The sequence below is a fragment of the Acanthisitta chloris genome, unplaced genomic scaffold (assembly GCF_000695815.1).
Source record: "Acanthisitta chloris isolate BGI_N310 unplaced genomic scaffold, ASM69581v1 scaffold3487, whole genome shotgun sequence".
Classification (NCBI taxonomy): domain Eukaryota; kingdom Metazoa; phylum Chordata; class Aves; order Passeriformes; family Acanthisittidae; genus Acanthisitta; species Acanthisitta chloris.
In genome coordinates this window covers 1-22,661 of record NW_008683017.1, presented here as the reverse complement: position 1 = coordinate 22,661, position 22,661 = coordinate 1, and the positions used below count along the sequence as shown (strand labels likewise).

Genomic DNA, 22,661 nt, shown 5'->3' with positions numbered 1-22,661 from the left:
AGAAGTAGAAGGCACTCAAACCAAGTCAAGTGTTTTTGCAAGTACCTGGTAACAAGTTACCAATCTCTGCCAAAATACATCACCCCAGACAAAACAGAACAAGTTTTATTACTTGGATGCTAAAAGATTCCCAATTCTCACACACCAAAAAACAGGGCTTCTATTGCATTTAACAGTCGAGTAACTGAGGTTCTTGGAGTTGGCTGTAGAACAGCTGAAAGATAAACTCCATGCTATACAGAGATTTCATAAAATCACACTTTACATTTCTTCTGAGAGCTGAGGAATTAATACTCTACATACAGCTATAGTTATACACCTTAGCTTACACAAAGCTGTATCTTCCCTTTCAGTAAAATACGTAATATTCTATTTTCTTCTTTTCTGCATAGTTATAACCATACCATTCCTAATCCAACAAAAGCATGTTCATCCACTGATGAAAAGGCAGAAAAACTATAATGCCTACTAGTGGAATTATAACCAAGTTCATAAATGCACTTCTATCCTATGCCTACTAACCCTATCCCCACAAATCATATAATATTTTGTCCTTTGTAAAGAAACCGAATTTGTTCCTATGTGCACCTGGCACAGTAAAACAGTGCTGTGATAGATCTCTGTGCTGGTTTGGGCTGAAGTAGAGTTAACTTTCTTCACAGTGGCTAGTATGGGGCTATGTTTAGGATGTTTGCAGAACACAGAGTTGATAACGTAGAGATGTTTTTGGTTTTGCTGAGCAGAGCTTACACAGAACCAAGACCTTTGCTATTTTCCGTACTGCCACGCTGACAAAGAAGTTGGGGGTGCATGGCAGACTGGAAGGAGACACAGTCAAGACAGGCGACCCAAACTGACCAAAGGGATAATCCATACCATATGACACCATGCACAGAATATAAGGTGGGAGAAAGAAGGAGGAAGAGGGGACATCTGGAGTGATGGCATTTGTCTTCCCAAGAAACTGTTATGTGTGATGGGGCCCTGCTCTCCTGGAGATGGTTGAACACCTCCTGCCCATGGGAAGCAGTGAATTAATTCCTTGTTTTGCTTTGCTTGTGTATGTGCCTTTTGCTTTCCCTGTTAAACTGTCTTTATCTCAACCCATGAGCTTTTCTAGCTTTTACCCTTTCAATTCTCTCTCCCATCCCATAGGTGGGGGAGTGTGTGAGTGGCTGCGTGGTTCTTGGCTGCTGGCTGGGGTGAAACCACGACTATTTCTCACTATTCAGAAGACTTTTTCTGCTTCCACTTGCTGCCATCTGGTGACAATATGAAGCACTTGCAATAGGGTTTTACTCGAATTACCCACGTAGCCACATGAAGAGCAGCTACTTGTAACACTGAACATAATTTGCAGCTTTCTTTTGCTGCTTTCCACCTATGCTTGAAATGTAAACACTCTGTTTAGAAAATAATTAAAATCCTGTAAGTACTTGAAAAACAACTTCCCATATACTACAAATTATAAAATTAGGCGTTTTGCAGATTAAGTTAAACAACCCAGCTGAACAGATCTTGCCACTAGATCACTGTCACTCTAAATGTTTTTTCAGTCTTCTTTCCCTTCATTTCCTTCCTCTCAGAAATATCATCTCCCTCCCCTACTTCTTTGCCCATCAGTTCTGGCACCCAGCAGAGTAGAAGAGAAGATGATTAAGGGTTTTGTTGAATCAGCAAACTAAGTTCCCTACTTGCCTAGACAAAAAAGCAAACACTTTTCTGTCAGATAAACAGGCTGAAACAGCTCAGCAGACAGTTAGATGTAAGACCCTGCACAGGAGAAGCAATTAATGGAGTGAGGGAGGCCTCACTTTTGGCAACTATAAAGCACTAGATCAATCACATCACTTAACTTCGATTGAGAGACAGCTGTTTTTAAATTCATTGTATTCAGGTGTTAATCTACAGACATTCTACAGAAATACAGACCTTGTGCCTCCTGGGTCCCCACGAAGCTCCTAGAACCTTTAGGGGCATGAACACATGCTTTATTAATTCTTTAATCCCCAAGAAAGGGACTTGGAAAACTTACAGAGATGGCATATTGATCCCTGGTTTTTCCTTCTTTCACTCCAAAGGCCAGAGGAGAACAAGTAGTCAACTGCAAATGCCAGGCAACTTAAAACTCTCTAATTATGCATTTTTTAGACCAGGATCATACTAAGGGCAACTGTCAAGCATCTTGTTAAACCACTTATCTATTTCAAAATGTACCATGTACATATCAAGTGCAGACAGCATCTTCCATGCATTTTATGCTGCTTCTCTGCAGACACATACTTCTATGCATGTCTTAAAAAGGCATCAAGAATGAAACCCCCACAATTCTAACAGTTATTATTTTAATAAATTAGACTTAAAAGATAAGCTTTGTCAACCAGCATTATCGGTAAGCCAAAGTTTAAACATTTAATTATGCAGTTTAATTACAACAACTGATACTATGTTACATGCTGAATTCTGAGGACAGTGATTTTTTTTTGAAGCCACAAAAGCCAGGAAATCTTCAAAAGATTGTTTTCAAATAAATATACTCAGCAACAAATACAAGAGAAGAAAGAATATTCAAATGAGAATTTACTTACTCCATTAGTAAACTATTAATGTAATCATTTCCATCCATATGGCCAAACTGGAAATCCCTGTAAAAGAAGTAGTGAAAAATAGAACAATGAAAAATAAAAAACAATAGTGGGTTCCAGCAATAGTTCTTTCAATATTTTTCCTATAACCAAAACTGAGAGCACAGCAATGTAATTCAAAAAAGTGATGATCTAGAAAACAGTCAGCATGACAAACTATACTCAGTTAATGGCATGGTCTTATTAAATATCAGTATATGAATATAAAAGCAGGCTCTATAATATTTTTTCATATAGAAAAAATTACTGCTCTTAGAAAAGTTAGTCCAGAGGTTCATTTAAGATATCAGAGTACCATGTACGCCTACCTGTGAAAGTGATCCCGATAATCTCTAGCGACTTCCTGAATAATAGACTTTAGTCTGGAGGGGAAAAAAAGAGACATTGATAATCCAGGATATACTCTTTCAAAATACAAACAATAAACATTGAGATTTCCCCAGTATGCAGAAAACTGCACCTCATCAGCAATAAGGATTAACAAAAACCATCTTGTTCATCTTGCTTGGTTCCTAAAGGTTGAAAATAGCCTACACAGTACTTGAACAGTATTTTCTTAGCCTAATTATGCATGCAACCAGAAAGGGACAGGGGAAGGACTTGTTCCTCTCAGTCTCTTCAGCAAACTGCAACCCCAGTGAAAACACCCCTTCCTAAAAGTTCCACAGACAACTAATATATAAGCATCACTAAATTAATTTTAATGTAAGTGAGCTGAAGTACAGTCATTTGTTTAAACTTTCTAAGTTCATCTGAAAGTCATCTGAAGTCAAGTACTCTCGTCTGTTTAAAAGGTGACACAATAGCTTTTAAAAGCTATGAGATCACCGTTTGCTCCTGTGATCTCATTAACAAATGGAAGAAGAGTGGTACAGAAACTCCATCATCTCATTGAACTCATGTGTGCCTCAACGGAGCCATAAATTAAGTAAATTCAGTACACTGAAGTCAGAAATTCATTAACATTTGCAACTTAAAACCACTCTTTTAACCTAGCCATTTCCTGATATTTAAGAAACTTCCAAAGTTCCCTATGTCATACCAGCACATATCTCCCATAGTGTCACCAATACTCAATTCTGTACCTGGTATGTTCCACTGAAGAGTTTTTATCATCAATGACTGCAATAGCCACAAGTTTTCCTAAAATAAGGAATAAAATTCTTGAAACCATTTAAAAAGCAACACACATTCTCAGATGGAAAATACTCCAACTTAGAAGATCAGATACTCTCCAGGAACAGGAATTAGTTTTCAAGTATGAACCAATCTCAAAGCCAAAGAGCCTACTCAAGCTGACCAAACTGTGGTTTTCTTAAAGCTACTGAAAATAAATTAAGATGTGGCTTAACACCACATCACTAGCATTCTATGAAAAGCCTATCTATAGAAAGAACTTAAAAGGGAAAAAAAAAAGCTAAAAATTAATTCCCTGCTCAACATTCATATTTGAGTATACCTAAATATGAGGCTATGGATATCTCTATTATATAATGACAAATACAATCTGATTCTAAGTGACTGAATCACTGTTGTATGGATTCAGTAATGACTACTTTTGACACTGTGGAAAATTTGGAGTATTATGGGGAACAAAAAACTTGCAAAATTTACTGGCAGAGCCCAGAATTTTTTACATCAGAAAAAACAATTCAGCTGTTAGAGGAGCCTAAAGACCAAACACCAGAAGATACTGCTATTTTCAGGATATGCTTTGTGAAGTTTTTCTGATTAAAAGGAAAAAACTCCCAAAGACTTAAGGTGAACCAGATCAAAGCCTGTTTAGAAAGCTGGCCAAAGGTTCTCCAGATCAAGTACTTCCTGTGAGGGAAGCAGATCTATTAACAGTGCAGTCATCAGCTGGATTAACTAAAGCCTCCAGAGTGCAGATTTGTTGAGTCACTCCAGATATGATTCACTCAAAACCCTCCCCTCCAAGCCAACCTACTGCACAATTCCTACCTATCAGCATGCTACAGGACACATTCCCCTCCAAAAAAAAAAAAAAAGTCACTCTTCAAGTAATACTGAAGAGTTTTAAGGGCAAGAACTATGATTCATTAGCAGGCTTTCTTGTAAAATAGCAATAGCTTCTCTCCATCCCACTCTTCCATACCTCAATTCTCACTTTCCCCCATTTCATTCTATACCCTAAGACACTACCTAGTGAATACACTAAGAGACAATAACCTTTTAGACTGCAAAAGATCACAAATGAATTAACAGGTACTGTGCATTTATACATAAAGTTCTTGAAAGTAAATGTTGGCTTCTTCCTTGCATCAATAAAGTAAAATTCGAGGAATTGTTAGACAAAAATGTAACAGGAAGAAGTATGCTACATTTAAACAACTTGCAATGACACTTCTGTAAATAACTGTTTAAAATGTAGGTGTAACAGTATTAGCTTTATGAACATGTAAGAACCTAGTTGTTTCCTAATCTTTAAAACCTGAAAGAACTGAATGTTGATTGAATACAAATACTTTGAAATGGAACACAGGTGATAAGGTATCCTGGACTGGAAAATTTAACACTTAAAGCATTTTTTCTGATACTTTGGAGTATGTATACCTTAAAAGCAGTACAGGTCATTTGTACATTTCAGAAGCTGCAAAACTCATTTGGCCTGCAAAATATTTTAGTACTAGAGAAAAGCTAAAGCTTTCTGGGATAAGTCCACTTCAGTATATGCTCCCCTCCCTCCCTTATCATATCTATTTTAAAGATATCTAAATCCATTAGATATAAGACATCAAAACATATCCATATTTGATATTTCTAAATCTAGTCATAAAATTTCCTGCAGGTATTCCAAGAGTTAATATGCAACTTATACAAAACCTAAAGTGCTCTTAAATTAAAAGTTTGCTAATTTTTGTGAATACTACAGGATTAGGCACACTAAATTTTATGTTGTGAGGAAAGGACTAGTGCAAGCTGTGGATGAAGCCTGTAGTCAATAGAACAGCTCTCACCAACATCAACAGAAGACTGGCACTATCAACTCTAACTCTGAGATTGATTAACTTCTGAGGTTTGAAAAAACCACATTCTTAGTACTCTTTCAATTTTTCTTACTGTTTATTTAGTACACAAGATGTCAAAGAGTTTGGTGGTAGCAGCATCTCACCTGTATCTCCAAGTTCATATAGTGTAAAGCCATCTACATGAAGGTAACCTTGAAATCTTTCTCTGTTGATCCAGGAGGACAAATCACCATCTTCATATTCTAACAAACAAACAGAAAAAAAGAAAAAAAAGAATGCATTTCATTTTTTTAAGGCCATTACATTTACTATTTCAATACTATAGAGGCAAACACTACTTTGTCTCCTTTTTTCCATATATTCTTGTTAGACAAGTTATCATACATTTCTGGACATTTCAGTTTTAAGACCTTTAAAGTTATTTTCAATTGTTGAGCAGAAAGTGCATTATAGAAAAGCATGAAAAGCTGATTTGATGATTTTTTCTTTTCCCAAATCAAGGATAAACAGTACCATATCAGAAGTTAACTCTGACCCAGTGCAGAAACGCAGTTTCAAACCCTGTTTTAAAGGGGGGGGTGTGCGTGTTAAATGAGCAAGTTTCAAACCAAGTAAAGAGAAATAAAAAACAGAAAGCAGTTATTTGTGAGTCCTTAAACGAAAACAGAAGGAAATCTAGAAAAAGTAGATGCTTTAACAGCATCGTGAATGTAACCGAACAAATAATTATGTATGACTCAGAATCAGTTAAACTGAAGGTTTCAGATGCTAGATGGTTTAACTCGTAACAAATCAAATTCTAACACATACCACCAATTAGATCTTAATCCCAACTAAAAAATAAAAATAAACATATGAAGCATATTATGTACATAAATGCACAATAAATTTGTATTAAACTCTATTGTATAGAGTGAGTTATCAATAACTTTAGGTGAACAATTATTTGCCCTAGCACAGTAGCAAGCACTTCCAACCATAATGCTTCCCATAGATATGCATCAATTTACTCCACTATGGACTTTGCTAGAACTTTTTATTATAGTAAGCTCAATCATAACAGTTGCACATATAACCTTATTCAGTCTCTTGAACTGCATCTTTGTAATTTGACTTTCTGGTACATTATGAAAGTGTAAATAAAGCTTGGATTATTACAAGTTTCACATTTGTCTTAAAAGGTGCGGAAAAAGCAAATAGCCCACACAGCAATTGGCAATTCAGAGGCTTTTCTCTGACAAGCTTTCCTTCTCCAGGATCATTATAAAAAAAAAATAAAATTTTAAATGCAAATCAAGGAGGCTGTAGCTTGAATTGTTATCTGGAGACAACAGACTGATGAGGAAGTACAGCCATTCTATGAAGTCAGAGAAGTGTATTTGATAGCCAATCTGGAGTATTTTGCTGTGGTACTCAGAAATTAAAACTGCAGAATAAGCTTCTGAGCAATATGTTTTCAATTTAAAAGTAAAAACTTGCATCTGAAACAATCCAAATAAAGAGTACATGCTTTTTGTAAACAGGTATTTTTAAGACAGTCCATGACATGCAATTTAAGTATGTGTGTGCAGGTGCATCTAACAGGCTATAATGCACAGGCCTTACAGTAAAGTCTGAGTATAACCTAACACTTATATATGGAAATCCATATACATGGATATACACATTTTATATCAACAGCAGATGTTAACTTCAAGAGAGAAGATAACTTTTCTTTAAGATTTTCCCACTTAGAGAAAATCTTAGTAACTGTTTGAAACTGTAAATTCATCTTATGTGTGATTCCTCTTCCGTAAGTTTCCTTCTATTTTGTATATGACAAATTTGGACAGTGAGGGAAGGAGCAACTTTCATAAGTATATTAATGCCAGCAAAACACGAATATTGGAAGCTACATCTTACTGACAACACAATGCAAACATCATCACATTTACTTCAGTATTGGTAAAACAAATTCCTTGCATTTTGTTGTATAAGAACTAATTATTTTTTCTCTTCTTCATGAAGGAGCTGCTATTTATCCCAAAAGTGGTGAATTTCCCAGCATCCCAACATAACCTTCCAAAAAATCCCAACTCTTCCAGTTTCTCCATATATACTTTAAGTAACTTGGCTTAAAGTAACATCCACTTTTACTTACCATCATAAACAAAGTAAGTTCCATCTTTGAAGACCATAACAGCAGGCAATTCAGGTAATGTCACATACTGAAAGAGTTTGTTTTCAATTAATCCATAGAAGAGGAAAAGATTTTTAAATTGACAAAAAAAAAAAATCTGCAAACATGGAAATGTAGTCCATAGGGAAAATCTCTTAAGTACATTTAAATATTTTCTGTCTACTTTTACTAAAAAAAATTTATCAGCCTCTGCATATGAAAAGTAGCACAATGTGAATGTATTTTTCATAGACAAATCTCACGAAGTATAAATGAAACAGGATTTTTACTAGCATCTGCAGCATGAAGAATATTTTACGGGTTGGACAAGAACTTTAGATAGGAGATCGTAACTTGAGGGTTTTATCAGTCATGCTCTCTGTTCCAAATTTGTGCTGTTATCAGCATACCTGTCACATCACTGCTTCTACTAAATGGCCAGTCATTACTGTAGAGTGAAATAGTAACATTGCTAACATGTCCCACTAAATCTGGGCTATTGCAAACAGGGCTGCAAATAGACCTAATTTAGGCAAACAGAACAATGAAAGCTGCATCACCATGTTAAACATGATATTTAGGATGGTCAGCAGCACACGAAAAAAAAGCCAAGCCAGAGTTGTAGAAACCTCCTTGGAACTAAAAAAATTTACTCAGCTCATGTTTTGGTGACCTGCCATAGACAAAATACTGGTTCTACTTTTACTGCTAGCTACCATTCTAAGTTAAAATTCTAACAGCATTTCAGGTTAAGAAACGACTGTATCAGGAGCTTAGTTTTGATGATGTTGGCTGAATTGCCTAATTTACTGATGTGTTTTGGAAAGGCAGGAACAGCATCATTTCCAGACCACAAGGATTTTGTTATCATTCTGCATCATCTTGGAAATAAACATAAAGGCAGTAGGTTTCCAATGTAACAGATCATATGAATGAGGAGGAAAGTGGTAATTCTAGATGACACTTTGTCTTATTTGCCCAAAACATAGTTTAGCATCTTTAAAGGGCAAATCAAGCTGCACACAGCTTGGAACAATACTCCCTAAGGTGAAAAAACAAACTCTAACAGTGAACACCGTAATACAAAGGCTCATTAGAACTAGAAAACAGTAATTTCATAACATTTTCATTTCTCTCCATAGATTATTGCATACCACCACTGCTTCAGCTTAAACAACATTGGTGGGAAATTACATTCTGTGGGGGAAAACAGCTCACTGCTTACATCAATGTGATCATAGAATCTCAAAGACTTTTACACTTTTTCCACTGCACAACTGAACAGTACTTTTCTTGCTCAGCTGGGGCTAAAGTGCAAATAGCACTATTCAAATGAAGGTGGCTTTTGATACAAGCCTTCTGGAAATCTAACAATACATTATTTATAAGCAGGACAATTCTACTTATGATGTTGGAAAACGCAGATGCCTAAGAAAAAGAAATTATGCTAGTTCTTACCCTGCTAACCTAATTTCAAAGCCATGAGTTATCAGGCATGGAGTAGATTTAGGTCTCACTTGGAGATAACAATAAATGAAAAAGCCTCTCACCTGTTTCAACAGGTAAGCAACAATGGTTAGCCTAACAACAGCTGAACCAACTTTTTTTGTCCTTGTGACTAACTGTAAACAATTTCCTTTTTCCAAAAGTCTTGGAAGAGCCACATGAGAACTCTGCAGCCACTACACTGGATTGGTTTGATCCCTGGGCAGACTAATGTTTTGGTTATCTGTGTTGCACAAGATGAAAACAACTTACCTGTTAACTTATTTCTGATTACTAGGATACCAGCAGCACTCCATGCCACAGACCCCCAGATTAACTATAAAAGCAGTTGGCAAAAGGACTGTCGCAAGCAACAAGAGTTTTGCACTGGCTAAAAATCAAGTATCTGCTTTCTTAAGCTGGCTGTATGGTCCATGTTGAGGTCTGCATATCTGATTAATTTAATTAGTATGACCGAACAAGTAATTTGGCCAAAACAAAGCAATGACAGACTGAAACTTCGTTTGTATGCATTCCCCATAGACTCAGAAATGTAATGTTTCACTGTAATTATTTTGAAATCTACCAAAGCCAAATATACTGTAAGAAGCTAGGTCTGTGCCATTAAAACTGCAAAATAAAATATATCAGCACAACGCCATTTCTGTGGAAATAGCAGGACTGGAAATAGCTTACCTCAGGCAGCACATCTTCTGAGGCAGAAAAAAAGTACGTATAAACGATTAGTTCTGAAGCAACTTCAATGTATTTTTCCTGCAAAAATACAAACGATGCTGTTTAATTTCTGAACTTTTAGTACGAGTCAAACAAAAGTTTTGTGACATACCTTATCTTCAAAGGGAAATTAGAAAATATGATTATGTCTACAAGATTGTGAAAGAACTTCAATAAATTTTAAAAAAATAATTTGTTACAAGCATGCACTTCAGTCTTTTAGAAGACATTTATATCTGTGAATAGCCAAAAGAAGTAACTTTATTTAATCAAGCTTCAAACCTTTAAAGGAGATTCACCACCAACATACACAAATAGTACACGATGTCTCTTTTGCACATGCTCAAACATATGCTGGCTAGGAAGTGGCCTGATAAGAGGTCTGCAAGGGAAAAAGAAAAAAAATATCTTAGTGTTTGCAACCTGCAAAACCCAAACAAATAAAAAAAATCCACAAGAAAATGTCATACAGATTTGTGTTGGTTTTTTATTTAAAACTAAATTGCACAATGCAAATTAATGTAATTTTTCAATTTGTTATTTTTCAAGTAAAATAAAATTTTTAAAAAACGCAAATGAAAAGTCCCCCCCAAAATAAGGTGTTATGTTCCACAAATAGCACACTTAAATTTGCAATTAATATCTTAGTACAATGGTGCAACAATGTAAACACACATGCCATTTACTGGTCACAGAACCACAGCTGGGGCTGGACTAGAAGGGACCTTAAAGATCATCTGGTCCAAGCCTCCCACTATGGGCAGGGGACACATTCCACTAGACCAGGCTGCTCAAAGTGCCACCCAAGATGGCCTTAAACACTTCCAGGGATGGAGCATCCACAAGTTCTCTGTTCCAGTGTTTTACTACCCTCACACTAAAGACTTTTTTCCTAAAGTTTAATCTATGTCTATCCTCTTTCTGGTTACAACCATTGCCCCTTATCCTGTCAGTACAAACCCTGATAAAAAGTCTCCCTCCATCATTTTTACAAGACCTCTTTATATAGTGAAAGGCCACAATAAGGTCTCAGTCACTTGAGAGATAAAATTTTGAATGTAAGCACAGCAGTTTGGAAATGTGATCTTAGAAACAAATAATCCTAAAAAGATTCTGAACACACGATATTCCTAAACTACAGATCTGAACAACAGCGAGTATTACTGTACCTGTATCAAGGCTTCTTAATTATATTTAAGAATGAAGGAAAACAATGTGACTTTTTTTTCTCCCCAAAGATTACTTGTCACTGTAGGGCAGGAGGAAAAAGCCACCAGAAATTGCTATGAACAATTCTGTAAAGCATTTCCTTATGTTGCCTATAGCTGCAACTTTTCACATGCACAACTTCTGAGTATTAAACAGTTTCTACTTTAGCAATGATGTCTATACATCAGCCAGCATTTAGACTGATATTCTCATTTCTGACTTCTCTGAGTTTCATTTGTTCATAGTTTCCACTACTTTGAAAACCCTTTTGTTCTTGCACTACAAGTAGCCAGTCTCTGTGTACTTTCTCCACACCACTCACCACCAGCCTCACATGCAGCCACACATACAGTACATACAGCTTTTAACTTCATGTTAATACCTTGTTCTTTTATAAACAGATTTAATTCTTGGTTCATCTCAAAATTCTATGTAAGTTTTAAGCCATCAGAACCAGGCTCACAGGAGAGCATACTTACCCTGCTACTCTATTAGCAAATTCAATTATATCATCTTTTGTTCTAGGTCCTCTATAGTTGTATGCCAAGTCACCTTTTAAGCTAAATAAATAGGAAAAGACAAAAAAATGGACAGAATTTAAATCACCTAAACTACATTTGCATATGTAGAATTAGTCAATCTTCACATGTCTATTACAGTCACCTTTTAGTGAGTGATAAGCAAAAAAAGTAGTCAGCAATATAAAACTCGGTAACACAATACACCACAATTATGGAGTCAAAACTTACTTACACAGCATCTGACGTATTGAGTTTTTGAAATAATTAACATTCTTTTCCAATTATTTTTTCCTAGTGCACAGCAGCCATTTACTTTGTAAACACACAGATCATTTAGAACATTTACTCATGACTGTATTAAAAAAAACCCAACAAACCACTGCCAAAACAAACCCCTAGCACTCAATATTTACACTACTTGGGGATTAGTCCATGTAAAAGACTAATATATACACTTCTTTAATGCTTACTTATAATTGAAAACCATCAAGTAACCTGCAAAACTGTCTGAATTTATGTATTGAATTAAGCTTGCATGAAGTGTTGGTCAGCTTATTGTACCCTGCTGACAGGGGATGTAGAATTAGTAAAACTTACTTGAATACTCTTACAATGCAAGTATGTTAACAGGCTTTCTTTGAATCCACACAGGTTAGGAAATTCAAAGGAAAAAAGTAATGATAAACCTAATTTTCAATGCCTCTATATGCCAATAAAATTTTTCATCCTTAAAGGCTAATAAGCTAAACATCTCTGCTGCCTTCTTAAGAAAACTATCTTGGTAAGATTAATTATTACATATTATGAATATGGTTTGCTTAAACAATAACATGCTAAAAATCCCAGTATGTAAAAAGAAGTCAAAATTACGGAGTCTTTATTTAACATGACCTTGTACTGGACGACACATTACATGTATTTTAAACAAACACGTAGAATATCATTATGAATTGGTATTTTCTTATAATTTCTGTCCTCCACTGGATTTTTTAAATTAAGTGGGGGAAAAAAAAAAATCTATGTATACTTCTCTTGTTAAACAACTGTTCTCACACTTCAGCCTATACAGTAACCACTACTGTCATTTGCATAAAATTATTCAGGCAAACGCAACAGAAGAGAGCGGTAACTGAAAATAAGAAAATACAATCTGCAGCTTACAACAAGTTAACAGGAAGACTCAGATATGCACTTACAGGCTGGATCACTCTAAAGAAGTCAATACAAATGAAGCATGAAATTCCTTTTAATAATAATTTTGTATATATATTTGAACAATCAATTTATATACACACACCTTTGCAAGGCTGCATAGAAAACAGCAGTCAAATGAATTCCAAATTTGCTAACCTATCTATAAGAACTCTGTCTCTAAATGAGATGCTTAACATGACTGAATTTCACAGCAAAACAGACCAGCTGAAAAAAAAGACACTGTCACCAAGAGATGGTGAAGTACTTTTTAGGTAGTTTTTTGTTTGGGTTTTTTGGGGGGGATGTTTTAGGAGTGTTTTTTTGTGATTGGTTTGTTTGGGATTTTTAAAAGGACATGGCTATTTTTTGTTTACTGTCATGAAATGTTAGAAATTCAATAGGAAGCATCAACTTACAGCTTAATTGTTGGATAGCCTCGCACTCCAAATTCAGATGCAATACCTGAAAGAAATGTGTTATTGGCAAGTGAACAAAGACTTTCTTGCTCTCCTACCTTAATCATTAAACACAGTTTACTATTCAAGCCACATAAACAAATCAAAACTACCACTTCATTCAGTATGAATTACTTCACTTGCTTTCAAGGAGCTGCTGTTATTAAGCTACATCATTAAATTTTGGACCTCTTTCAGAGATGCTGCAGGGTCCCAGTACAGGTTCCCAATTCATATGCCACAAGTCAAATGTCATGACAATCCTCTAAATAGACATGCTTAGTTTGTTTTCACCAAAAGGTGGCATGCATTTAATATGGACATACAACTGACTGAAAATACTGAGGCAAGAATTAAGCATCAAGGATGTAGAGTTGTAAATACTAATGCTTGAAAGAAATCTAAGAAAATTAACTACTCATGCTACAGTAATGGCCAACAACAGAAGTGCAGTATCATACTGCAGTAACTACAAAAAAGTTATTAAATCATATTCCAGTAAATATCTACAGTCATGAGCCACACCAGAAACATATACTTTCTAAGCTATCTATTACTTACCTGCTGCTTACTACAGTGGTGAAAAAGCAACTACAGAATTTTCCCCCCACTTCTCGTTTGTTTAAAACCTTCTATCTTGCTCCCATCAATTAGAGTAGCACAATTTGCAACCATCCTTCCACTTGTGAACAAAGCAACTGCCACCTTAAACCACACATTCCAGTCAATTGAATGTTTTCCAAAGATTAAACTAAGCAATCTTCAAAAAAGGCTAAAATAAGTCTAAAACTTTTACAATGCTTGTGCAATTCCCTATTGAATAACAATGACTACACTCAAAAAAGCACCAAGAGTCCACACCTGAAACATTTACTGGAAGATTTCTATGTTCATCTGTGATCTTAGCTCTCTGACAACAAGCTTCCCAAAGTTCAGATTTTTCACACTACATATTCCTAATAGGAACACAAACCCTTTCGTGTTCCTTTCTAGTTACACGTGGACACACTACAGCTGCATTTCCTTCTGATAGTCTCAAGACTGAATTACGTTGATTTCAGAGAATCTTTTAGAGTGGAAAGACATTAAGCAAAGTTGACTGAGCTTTTCATATCCAGATGTTGTAAAATTTTCAGCTTCAAAATAAAAGCATAAAACTATTTCAAAATATTTATCAGACAATATCCTTTATAAAGCCAGTAACAAATCTGAGATGAAAAACTTTCCAGGGCACAAAGGAATCCTTGCGGATTTTAGCCATTTTTAAATATGCAAAACTGAATTATAGAACAAAACCAAGTACTGGTTCTGTTCTAGGTATCGAACATAGGAATTTAGTATCAGGATGACAGACACAAATATTTCAGGGTAAGACTCTACACAATTTCTATGATTTCTAGAATTTTATATACATGACTGGAAAGTTAGAGATGCAAGAAATCTAGTCCCAATTTTGAAACTACCTCATTGCATGAACTTGAAACTTCTAATTCTCCAGACCTACCATTCTATAGCAAATAAGTATCTTTAAGATGAAACATGAAGTCAAATTTATGTGGTTTTACAGAAAAAGCTACATATAATACACTGGTGTTTGAGACAAAATCCTTTTGATCTTAAAAAACTCTGTTATATGTAAGTGCACAAAAACTGGAATACCACTGAAAAAAAGTATTCTGAATAATATTTTAGACAAATATAAAAAACCCTAAATAATCAGGTTTAATGGGTATTAACTAAAAACATTACATGTATCACCAAAATTTTATTACATATAGATCTCACTTGGGCCCAGTCCTCCCTATTGTCTTCCCTCTAAAATATCCTCCTGGTTAAAAAGATATTGAAGAGAAATGGCAATTAACCACCATACAAAACCAAAAGTACTGTTAGGCATGCAAGAATCCTCTCGTATCAACCCAAACCACTTCTCTGAATACCTAAAGTTTTGGGTTTCCTCTGAAAAGGTCAATACATACATAAGGCATCAGCAAAAAGAGAAGTGTTAAAAAGAGCCGAATTTGGTTCTTTAAGACATTTACAGAAAAACATCGGAAGAAACATGCATGCAGTTCTGGTCAACACAAGACAAGAAGCACATGGAATTATTGGAGCAAGTCCAGAGGAGGGCCACAAAGTTGGTAAGACTCGAGTATCTTCCCTATGAAGACAGGCTGAGAAAGTTGGGGCTGTTCAGCCTGGAGAAGACTGTGTGGAGACCTCATAGCAACTTTTCAATATCTGAAGGGCCTACAAGGGAGTTGGAGAGGGACTCTTTATTAGGAACTGCAGTGACAGGACAAGAGGTAATGGGTTCAAACTGAAGGTGAGGAAGTTTAGGTTAGATATTACAAAAATGTTTTTTACTATAAGAGTGGTGAGACACAGGAACAGGTTGCCCAGGAAGTGGTGGCTGCCCCAACCCTGGTGGTGTTCAAAGCCAGGTTGGATAAGGCCTTGAGCATCCTGGTCTAGGGGGGAGGTGTCCCTATGCATGGCAGGGGGTGTCAGGACTAGATGATCTGTAAGGTCCATTCCAACCCTTAAATTCTATTATTCTATGAAATTGGCTCAACACTGATGAAATGAATTCAGTGATTTCAGCACACTTTGTTTAACAGCTTAAGCACCCCCCCAAGAGTAATACAAGGAACCTAAAACCGGATGCTGTCAAGAGATGCACTACCTAAAAATGGTTATATCACAGTACTCTCAGAAGCATATCAAAAGCAGATCTTTGAAAAGCTTTTACCTTCCGTTTGTCAGGAACAATCCCCTACCCAGGCACAAACCAATGTGATTAAAAGCACATACTGTGCAAGCTGTAGCTTTTAGAACAAAAAAAACCCCAAACAAAACCCAAAAACCAAACAAACAAAAAAACACAAACAAAAAAAACATGTTCTCTGACGACTGTTTGCTACTTGTGCTATGATACAGAAGAACGACTTGATGAAAAAAAATAAATCAATAATAGTTTCAAAACAGAGGCTGTGATGAAATTATCCCTAACCAAATCATACTTACTAGAAAAGGAAGTTGCATCCATCTTCCCAACTTTCACTGGAGAGCCCATGTTTCGCATTTCGAGGCCCACTTCATTCCACACAGGCTCCAGTTTCTTGCAGTGGCCACACCAAGGTGCATAAAACTGAGAAGCAAATATATTCCAATTTTAAAAAAATTAGTAGCAGCTGATCCTACCATTAACCCTGAAATCATCAGTCATGGTACACTTTATGTCTTAATGAAAGTGCAAGTTAATTAAAATGCTGGTGTGACAAACAATTTATGATTTGGTCCTACTTTTAATGTGAAAGTCAAAGTTGAAAAGAATGCATTGAATTGCTGTGCTATTAAATTATTTCTTACTTAAAAACAGACCATGTGGTATCAAATCAATTTTGGAATATTTTCCTATTTTTTTTATCTTTTAACGATCATGTAAACAATCTATCCAGGAGTATTAATTTCCTTGTCAACACAACCCTATTCTTTGAAAGCAAAGGCTATGTGTGTATATATTCTTATATACATATGTATACTTCCCCAAGCTGCCCTCTGGATTTCAGTCCTTCAGCAACTACTTTTGTAGAAGCATACTGAAAAGTTAATCCCTTTTTCTCAGGGCCAAGCAGAGCTCGGATAGTTCATTTCTCCTTTCTGCCTATGTCATGCTACACCTCAGAGAAATTCACAGGGAAGATATTGATGTCTTGGTATAACAAGATCCGGTCACAACTTGCCAAAACTGACAAAGCTACACATTCCTGATAACTCCAAATCAGCACACACAGATTTTCCCACTCAAAACCCCCAAATCTGAATACAATTTTGAGAATTACAGCTCATATTTGGGTGAGATAAAAGGAATTTTACCTCATTCACAAACAAGCTCAATCTTTCTAGTAATTCCTTGTCCCTGAGATAAGGGGCACCGAATCTTTCCCAGTAAGTTAGAAATGTAAAAGAAGCCTCTCATATATTTGATCCTGCAGGGCTAATAAATGTCTAGAACACAAATGAGCTTGTATAATTAGAGAATGGAACTGTAAAAATTCTGAACAGAGGTTATCACCTCCTGACTGTAAGTGTTAGATAATATGCTTTCCTTTTTAAGGACTGTAAAATATAGGATGAAGTCTATCTGCATGCAGTATTCAACCTATTCCTGGTTCATCCATCCTGAACAATACAGACAGATTGTTTATCCATCCTGTCAGAAGAATCACTGTCATTAAATTTTTCTGCATCATGTACAATTTTCCAAACGATGAAGCAGCCTTACTACAGAGTGTAGCATTGTACTTTTTGTCTTTTGATTTCCACTAGCAGGTCTTCCCATTTTTCTCAAATACTCACATCTACAAGCCAAATATCATCTTTACGGTTCTCTTTAAACCTAGAAGGGGAAAAAATGAAAAGAAGAAATCACATATCCGAAAAGAAAATCGTGAAGTACATGTGTGAAACAGCAAAAAGTCTACAATTAAATTGGTACAAAACTATAGATACTAGAATTCTGTTTTGTTTTTGTCTGTGGGGGTGGAGGAACAGAGGAGATAGCTTTTTTTTAGTATTAATATTGCCCCTGCTCATGATTCTACACACACAGTTGTACCAATTAGGATTCTGTAACTATTTAAAAAACCAAAAAAAACAAACAAAAAAACAAAAAACCCCCACAAAAAAATAAACAAAAAAAAAAAACCAAAAAAACCACACAACAAGAAAACAGAAAACAGCAAGAAATCAAAATATACACCAAAACACATGAAAGGCATTTGATTAGCATATGTAATCTAAGGGGAAGAAGTATTTTCCAGATGTCTTAGTTATATTAAGTATTGTTGACTCTCTAGAAAATGTACTTTTACAGATCAACTAATACAGACTCTCAGAGCACTGGTTTACACTGCTAATCTTAGCCTTACAAAATGCAAACTAACTAACTTACCTCTAATATTAACACCCAAACCAATTTTAGTTCAACCTCCTTTAACATTCTACTATACGTGTGTCAGTATATGGTATTATTGAAGTTGCACACAAGAAACCAACTTATTGAATAAAAATATTGATAAAAAACAGAGAGACAAAATACTACTGAATATTCTTAATGCTAAGCAAATGGCATTTAAATGAACTGACTAGCTTTATTAACTGCAAATTTGTCACTAAATGCTAAAACCTCTAGAACAAGAATAGAACACGATAAATCAAAGTTCTTCAGTACCTTCCAAAATGTTGCTTACACATTTCACTGAACTGTTCTCACTACAAGATCAAACGAATGACTGCTATTAGTTAACTACCTCTATGTAGAGAATTAAATAAGCCAGAATTTTGAAGTAAGGTTTATTTTTGCAAAAGACAGTGTCTTCATAAAAGTGACCAGAACTGGGAGTAAGGTCATATGCTGTAACATACATGATACAACACTCTTACTGCAATACTCTTATTGTGAAAGGAGATTAATATTTCTATATAATTATGAAATGTGTGAGCTCCACTCTGAGAACCAATCAATAGAAGTTTAGCCCAAGTCCTCAATTCCCAATATGCAGCAGGCCTATAAAAGGCTCACAGGCAGCAAGCAAGAATCAGTGAACATTTACTTCATTTCATTTAAAGCTGAATCTGCAATAGTCCATAATGATCTTGAAGAAATACTAATGCTGATGCTGGCTTACTGTTTGAAAGCAGTAGTTCAGAAATAATGAATACAATCTAATTAGTGCTGAGTGTCTGAAACTTGGAATTGCAGCATTTCACCTGTAAATTCCAGCCTTTTTTTATAGATGGCATACCAAGGTTACAATGTCTGTATACCAGGAAAGGTATTTGCAGTGACTAACATGAAACTGCTGTAGTAAAGCAATTTTCTAAGGAGGTCGACTAAGCATTTTTAATTCACAAAACTGATTAGTTGATCAACTCACTAAAAATTTACTTCATCACCCTAAGTGCTATAGAACTAATGAAAGAACCAGTTAGAGCCTAGCATCTCTTGAGAACTCTTAACAAAGCTACAGCTAACCTCCAATTGCAATGTAAAATAATTGGTTATGATGCAAGAGGCAGAAAGCAGCTACTGAATCATAAGATCCTGGGCCGTGGTTCAATTTAGAGCACCACTTTTGCTTTGTAAAAGAAGAATTTACAATGAAATGTTCTCCTCCCTCTGCCACAGTACAATTGTTATGGCAAATTGTACAGAGCATTAAAGCACTGAGAAAGGCACACTGAAATCTTGGAGAACCAGCAGACAGCAAAGAAAAGAGGGGAGAAAAAAGGAAACATCCAGAGGCTGAATGTTCCAATGGGATTTATCATTTTGGCCTAAGAGAGTACAAAAATACTGAAGTTTTTACATTAATAAATTTCAGTGTCCTACTCATTTACAAGCACCTACTTAATCAACTTCCGCATAACCTAAATTCTGAAGTGTGAAAAAAAGAACTACCAAAACTCACTCTAGTTATTGTAATGTCAGTGACTAAACCATCAGACTTTATTAAGGAAGTTTGACATACTCTCGAAGAAAAACCTAAGTGCATACAAATGAGTACTCAAGCATTTTCTGAAGGTGCTGTTTCTAGGCCTTATAAATAAATTTTCAAACATAAAAGTTCAGTGTCTCTTTTCAACTATTCTATTAAATCCTTTCTGTCAGCTGGCATAGACACAATCATACAGGTGGAAAGATGATGTAGGTGATGCATATCCTTGAATCAAAATTAGTTGTCTCAACTACACACAACTTCCCAATTCTATGACCAAATATTGCCTCAACCTCCACTTAAAACACTCACTCCCCTTAATCAGTAACAGTCAAAAGAAACCAGCACGAAGCAAAACTGAACACCAAGGTCACAATTCCAAGGGCCTTAAACAAGCCTAGCAACTGTGTCTATTTTTTGCCATCTCCCTTCCCATTCCCCTTGCACCATTTCCAATGCTTCTGGTCCTGTGCTGAGCCACCAATGCATCCTCACAGCCAGAAAAATATTTCCTTTTTTTAGTCAAGTTAATTATTTGCTTCATTGTCACACTTGAACAAGTTTACAAACACCTCAAGATGAATACTGATCTGAGGCAGCAGATCAGCTGTCAGAGCAGCATAAGCTAATAGGAATCACAGCTCTTATTTTCCCCTCCACAGCCCAGTTGGGCAATGTTGAGTACCTTGGACCTCTGTTAGTTCTGCTGTTACTTTTCCTATAACCTGTAAGTTTTGGAAAGGGATCTGCACCTGGTACTGTTGGTACTGTTTACAACTACCAAAATTCAAATAAAACCCAAAGTTTTCAGCAACAGCAAAAACTCCATAATGTTTAAGTATCTATAAAATGGTAAAACTGAAACTTCACCAGTCACTGCTCCCAGGTTTGTTTCCTTCAAATTGTTTTCCTGACCTTTTTCACCATTTGCCGTTTATCTAAAAAAAAAAACCAAACCCCAAGACAAAACAACACAAAACCTGTTCTGAACAACTCCCCCACTGCAAATACAGACATCTATACAGTTTTGTAAATCCAAGTGCTCTAAAATACCATTTTTTTATATCAGCTATTTTTAAAAGGCTGTCACTACAGAATTATGTTTCTTCACTCCAAAACAGCAAATACAATTAAATTTACACCTGTGTAAACATGATACGGGAACGTGATGCAGGAGCACAGATACATACTATTTTATTCACTTAGCCTCTTTATCTTCAGTCCTGGAAGATACATGTTTCAAAAGAGTTTTGCAAATGGAGCCCCAGAAGTTCCTGTGCTTCAGCTGCCTTTTCACAACACCAGTCAGAGATGCTACTGTGTCTCTCTTCAGTACCTCTTCCATACATTCCCATTCCCTCACCCATAAATCCACTGCACCTCAATTGATCTTATGATTATCTGCTCTAGCTGAATAAGCAACATGGTAAAAAAGCAAAGGCTTTTCTGACTGTTTAGCTCTATGACATAATTTATCATGGATTAAATTCTCACAAAAACATTGCCTTTAATTGGCTGAAATTTATCACAAAGTAGCTATCTAATGCCACCTCCATCTCCCTTACCAGCCAGTATTTTCTATACCTTCTATTTCAATTCTAATAATTTGCTGCTTTGTAGCATTTTGGATCAACCTGCTGATCTGACGCACAAAAAAAACCAACCATTTCTGGGTAATGTTTCTTGGGAACAGTAACTATATAGCCATCAAACTGCAAGGTAGTACAGGAACAATGCCACCACATGACCCAGTTAAGGGCAGAACTACCCATTTCAACACCTCCACTGTTCTCAGAGCTAATTCTGTTGTAAAAGCACACTTTTACACTGGAATATAACTGGCACTTCACCCATGAACAAGTCCTGGAGACCTGCCTCTCTCTTCTGTTTCTGGCCATGCATGAATGCACTCATACTCCCAACCCCCTTCTGGCAGCTATTCAGCAAACTCTGAAGAAAAACTTGGTTGAACGTATTCAGCTTTTATTTGGGGCTGGGACCAATACACCAATATTTACTCTACCAAAAAGAAAGAGTGAGCAAAGAATCCTGAGAACACTTTTTGCAAAAAGCTGCAAAATTAAATTGCTCCTCAGCTTCATTAACTGAACCTACTTAAGAGGTGAGACTGAGGGGAGACCTCATCACCATCTACAGCTTCCTCATGAGAAGAAGCAGAGAGGCAGGCACTGATCTCTTCTCTCTGGTGACCAGTGACAGGACCCGAGGGAATAGACTCAAGTTGTGTCAGGGTGATGTCTGTTGGATATTAGGAAAAGGTCCTTCACCCCAAGGGTGGTCAGGCACTGGAACAGCTCCAAGTGGTCACAGCATCAAGCCGGGTAGAGTTCAGGAAGCATTTGGACATTGCTTTCAGGCACATGGTATAATTCCTGGGGTGGTCCTGTGCAGGCCTAGGTGTTGGGCTTCAATGATTCTGTGCGTCCCTTCCAACACAGAATATTCTATGATAATACAAGCCATAATCCTCCTCCCTTTCCTCTTTTCCTGCTAAGCAAAAGACAAAACTTTTCCAGGGCAGCCTTCTGAACATGCACACTGTGCAGAAAGCTGTCAGTCCGGAGTCATGTTCCCCACAAGACACCATACAATATTTAGGCAATAATGCAAAACACCCCAGTACTTACGACTCATCTAGATCTTCCACAAAACCCGCACCTGACGCCACTAAGTGTGCAAGCACTGCGAGGAAAGGAAAAGCATTCCGTGAGAGATGTCCCAGCCAGCCCGGGGCGCGCACCCACA

General features: G+C 36.3%; 1 protein-coding gene across 1 annotated transcript in view; it reads right to left on the bottom strand.

The window, feature by feature from the left end:
* The window catches only part of TMX3 (thioredoxin-related transmembrane protein 3), a gene marked incomplete at its 5' end in the record, with an annotated part of 28,363 nt that extends 5,765 nt beyond the window's left edge, over positions 1-22,598 (bottom strand). Inside the window, 12 exons of the mRNA XM_009078732.1 lie at positions 2,589-2,645; positions 2,954-3,007; positions 3,731-3,788; positions 5,779-5,877; positions 7,776-7,842; positions 9,975-10,052; positions 10,296-10,395; positions 11,702-11,782; positions 13,354-13,399; positions 16,420-16,543; positions 17,755-17,794; positions 22,544-22,598. Of these exons, the coding sequence (XP_009076980.1) occupies positions 2,589-2,645; positions 2,954-3,007; positions 3,731-3,788; positions 5,779-5,877; positions 7,776-7,842; positions 9,975-10,052; positions 10,296-10,395; positions 11,702-11,782; positions 13,354-13,399; positions 16,420-16,543; positions 17,755-17,794; positions 22,544-22,598 (859 nt within the window). The remainder of the gene's footprint in view (positions 1-2,588; positions 2,646-2,953; positions 3,008-3,730; positions 3,789-5,778; positions 5,878-7,775; positions 7,843-9,974; positions 10,053-10,295; positions 10,396-11,701; positions 11,783-13,353; positions 13,400-16,419; positions 16,544-17,754; positions 17,795-22,543) is intronic.
* Between the last annotated feature and the right edge of the window lie 63 nt (positions 22,599-22,661).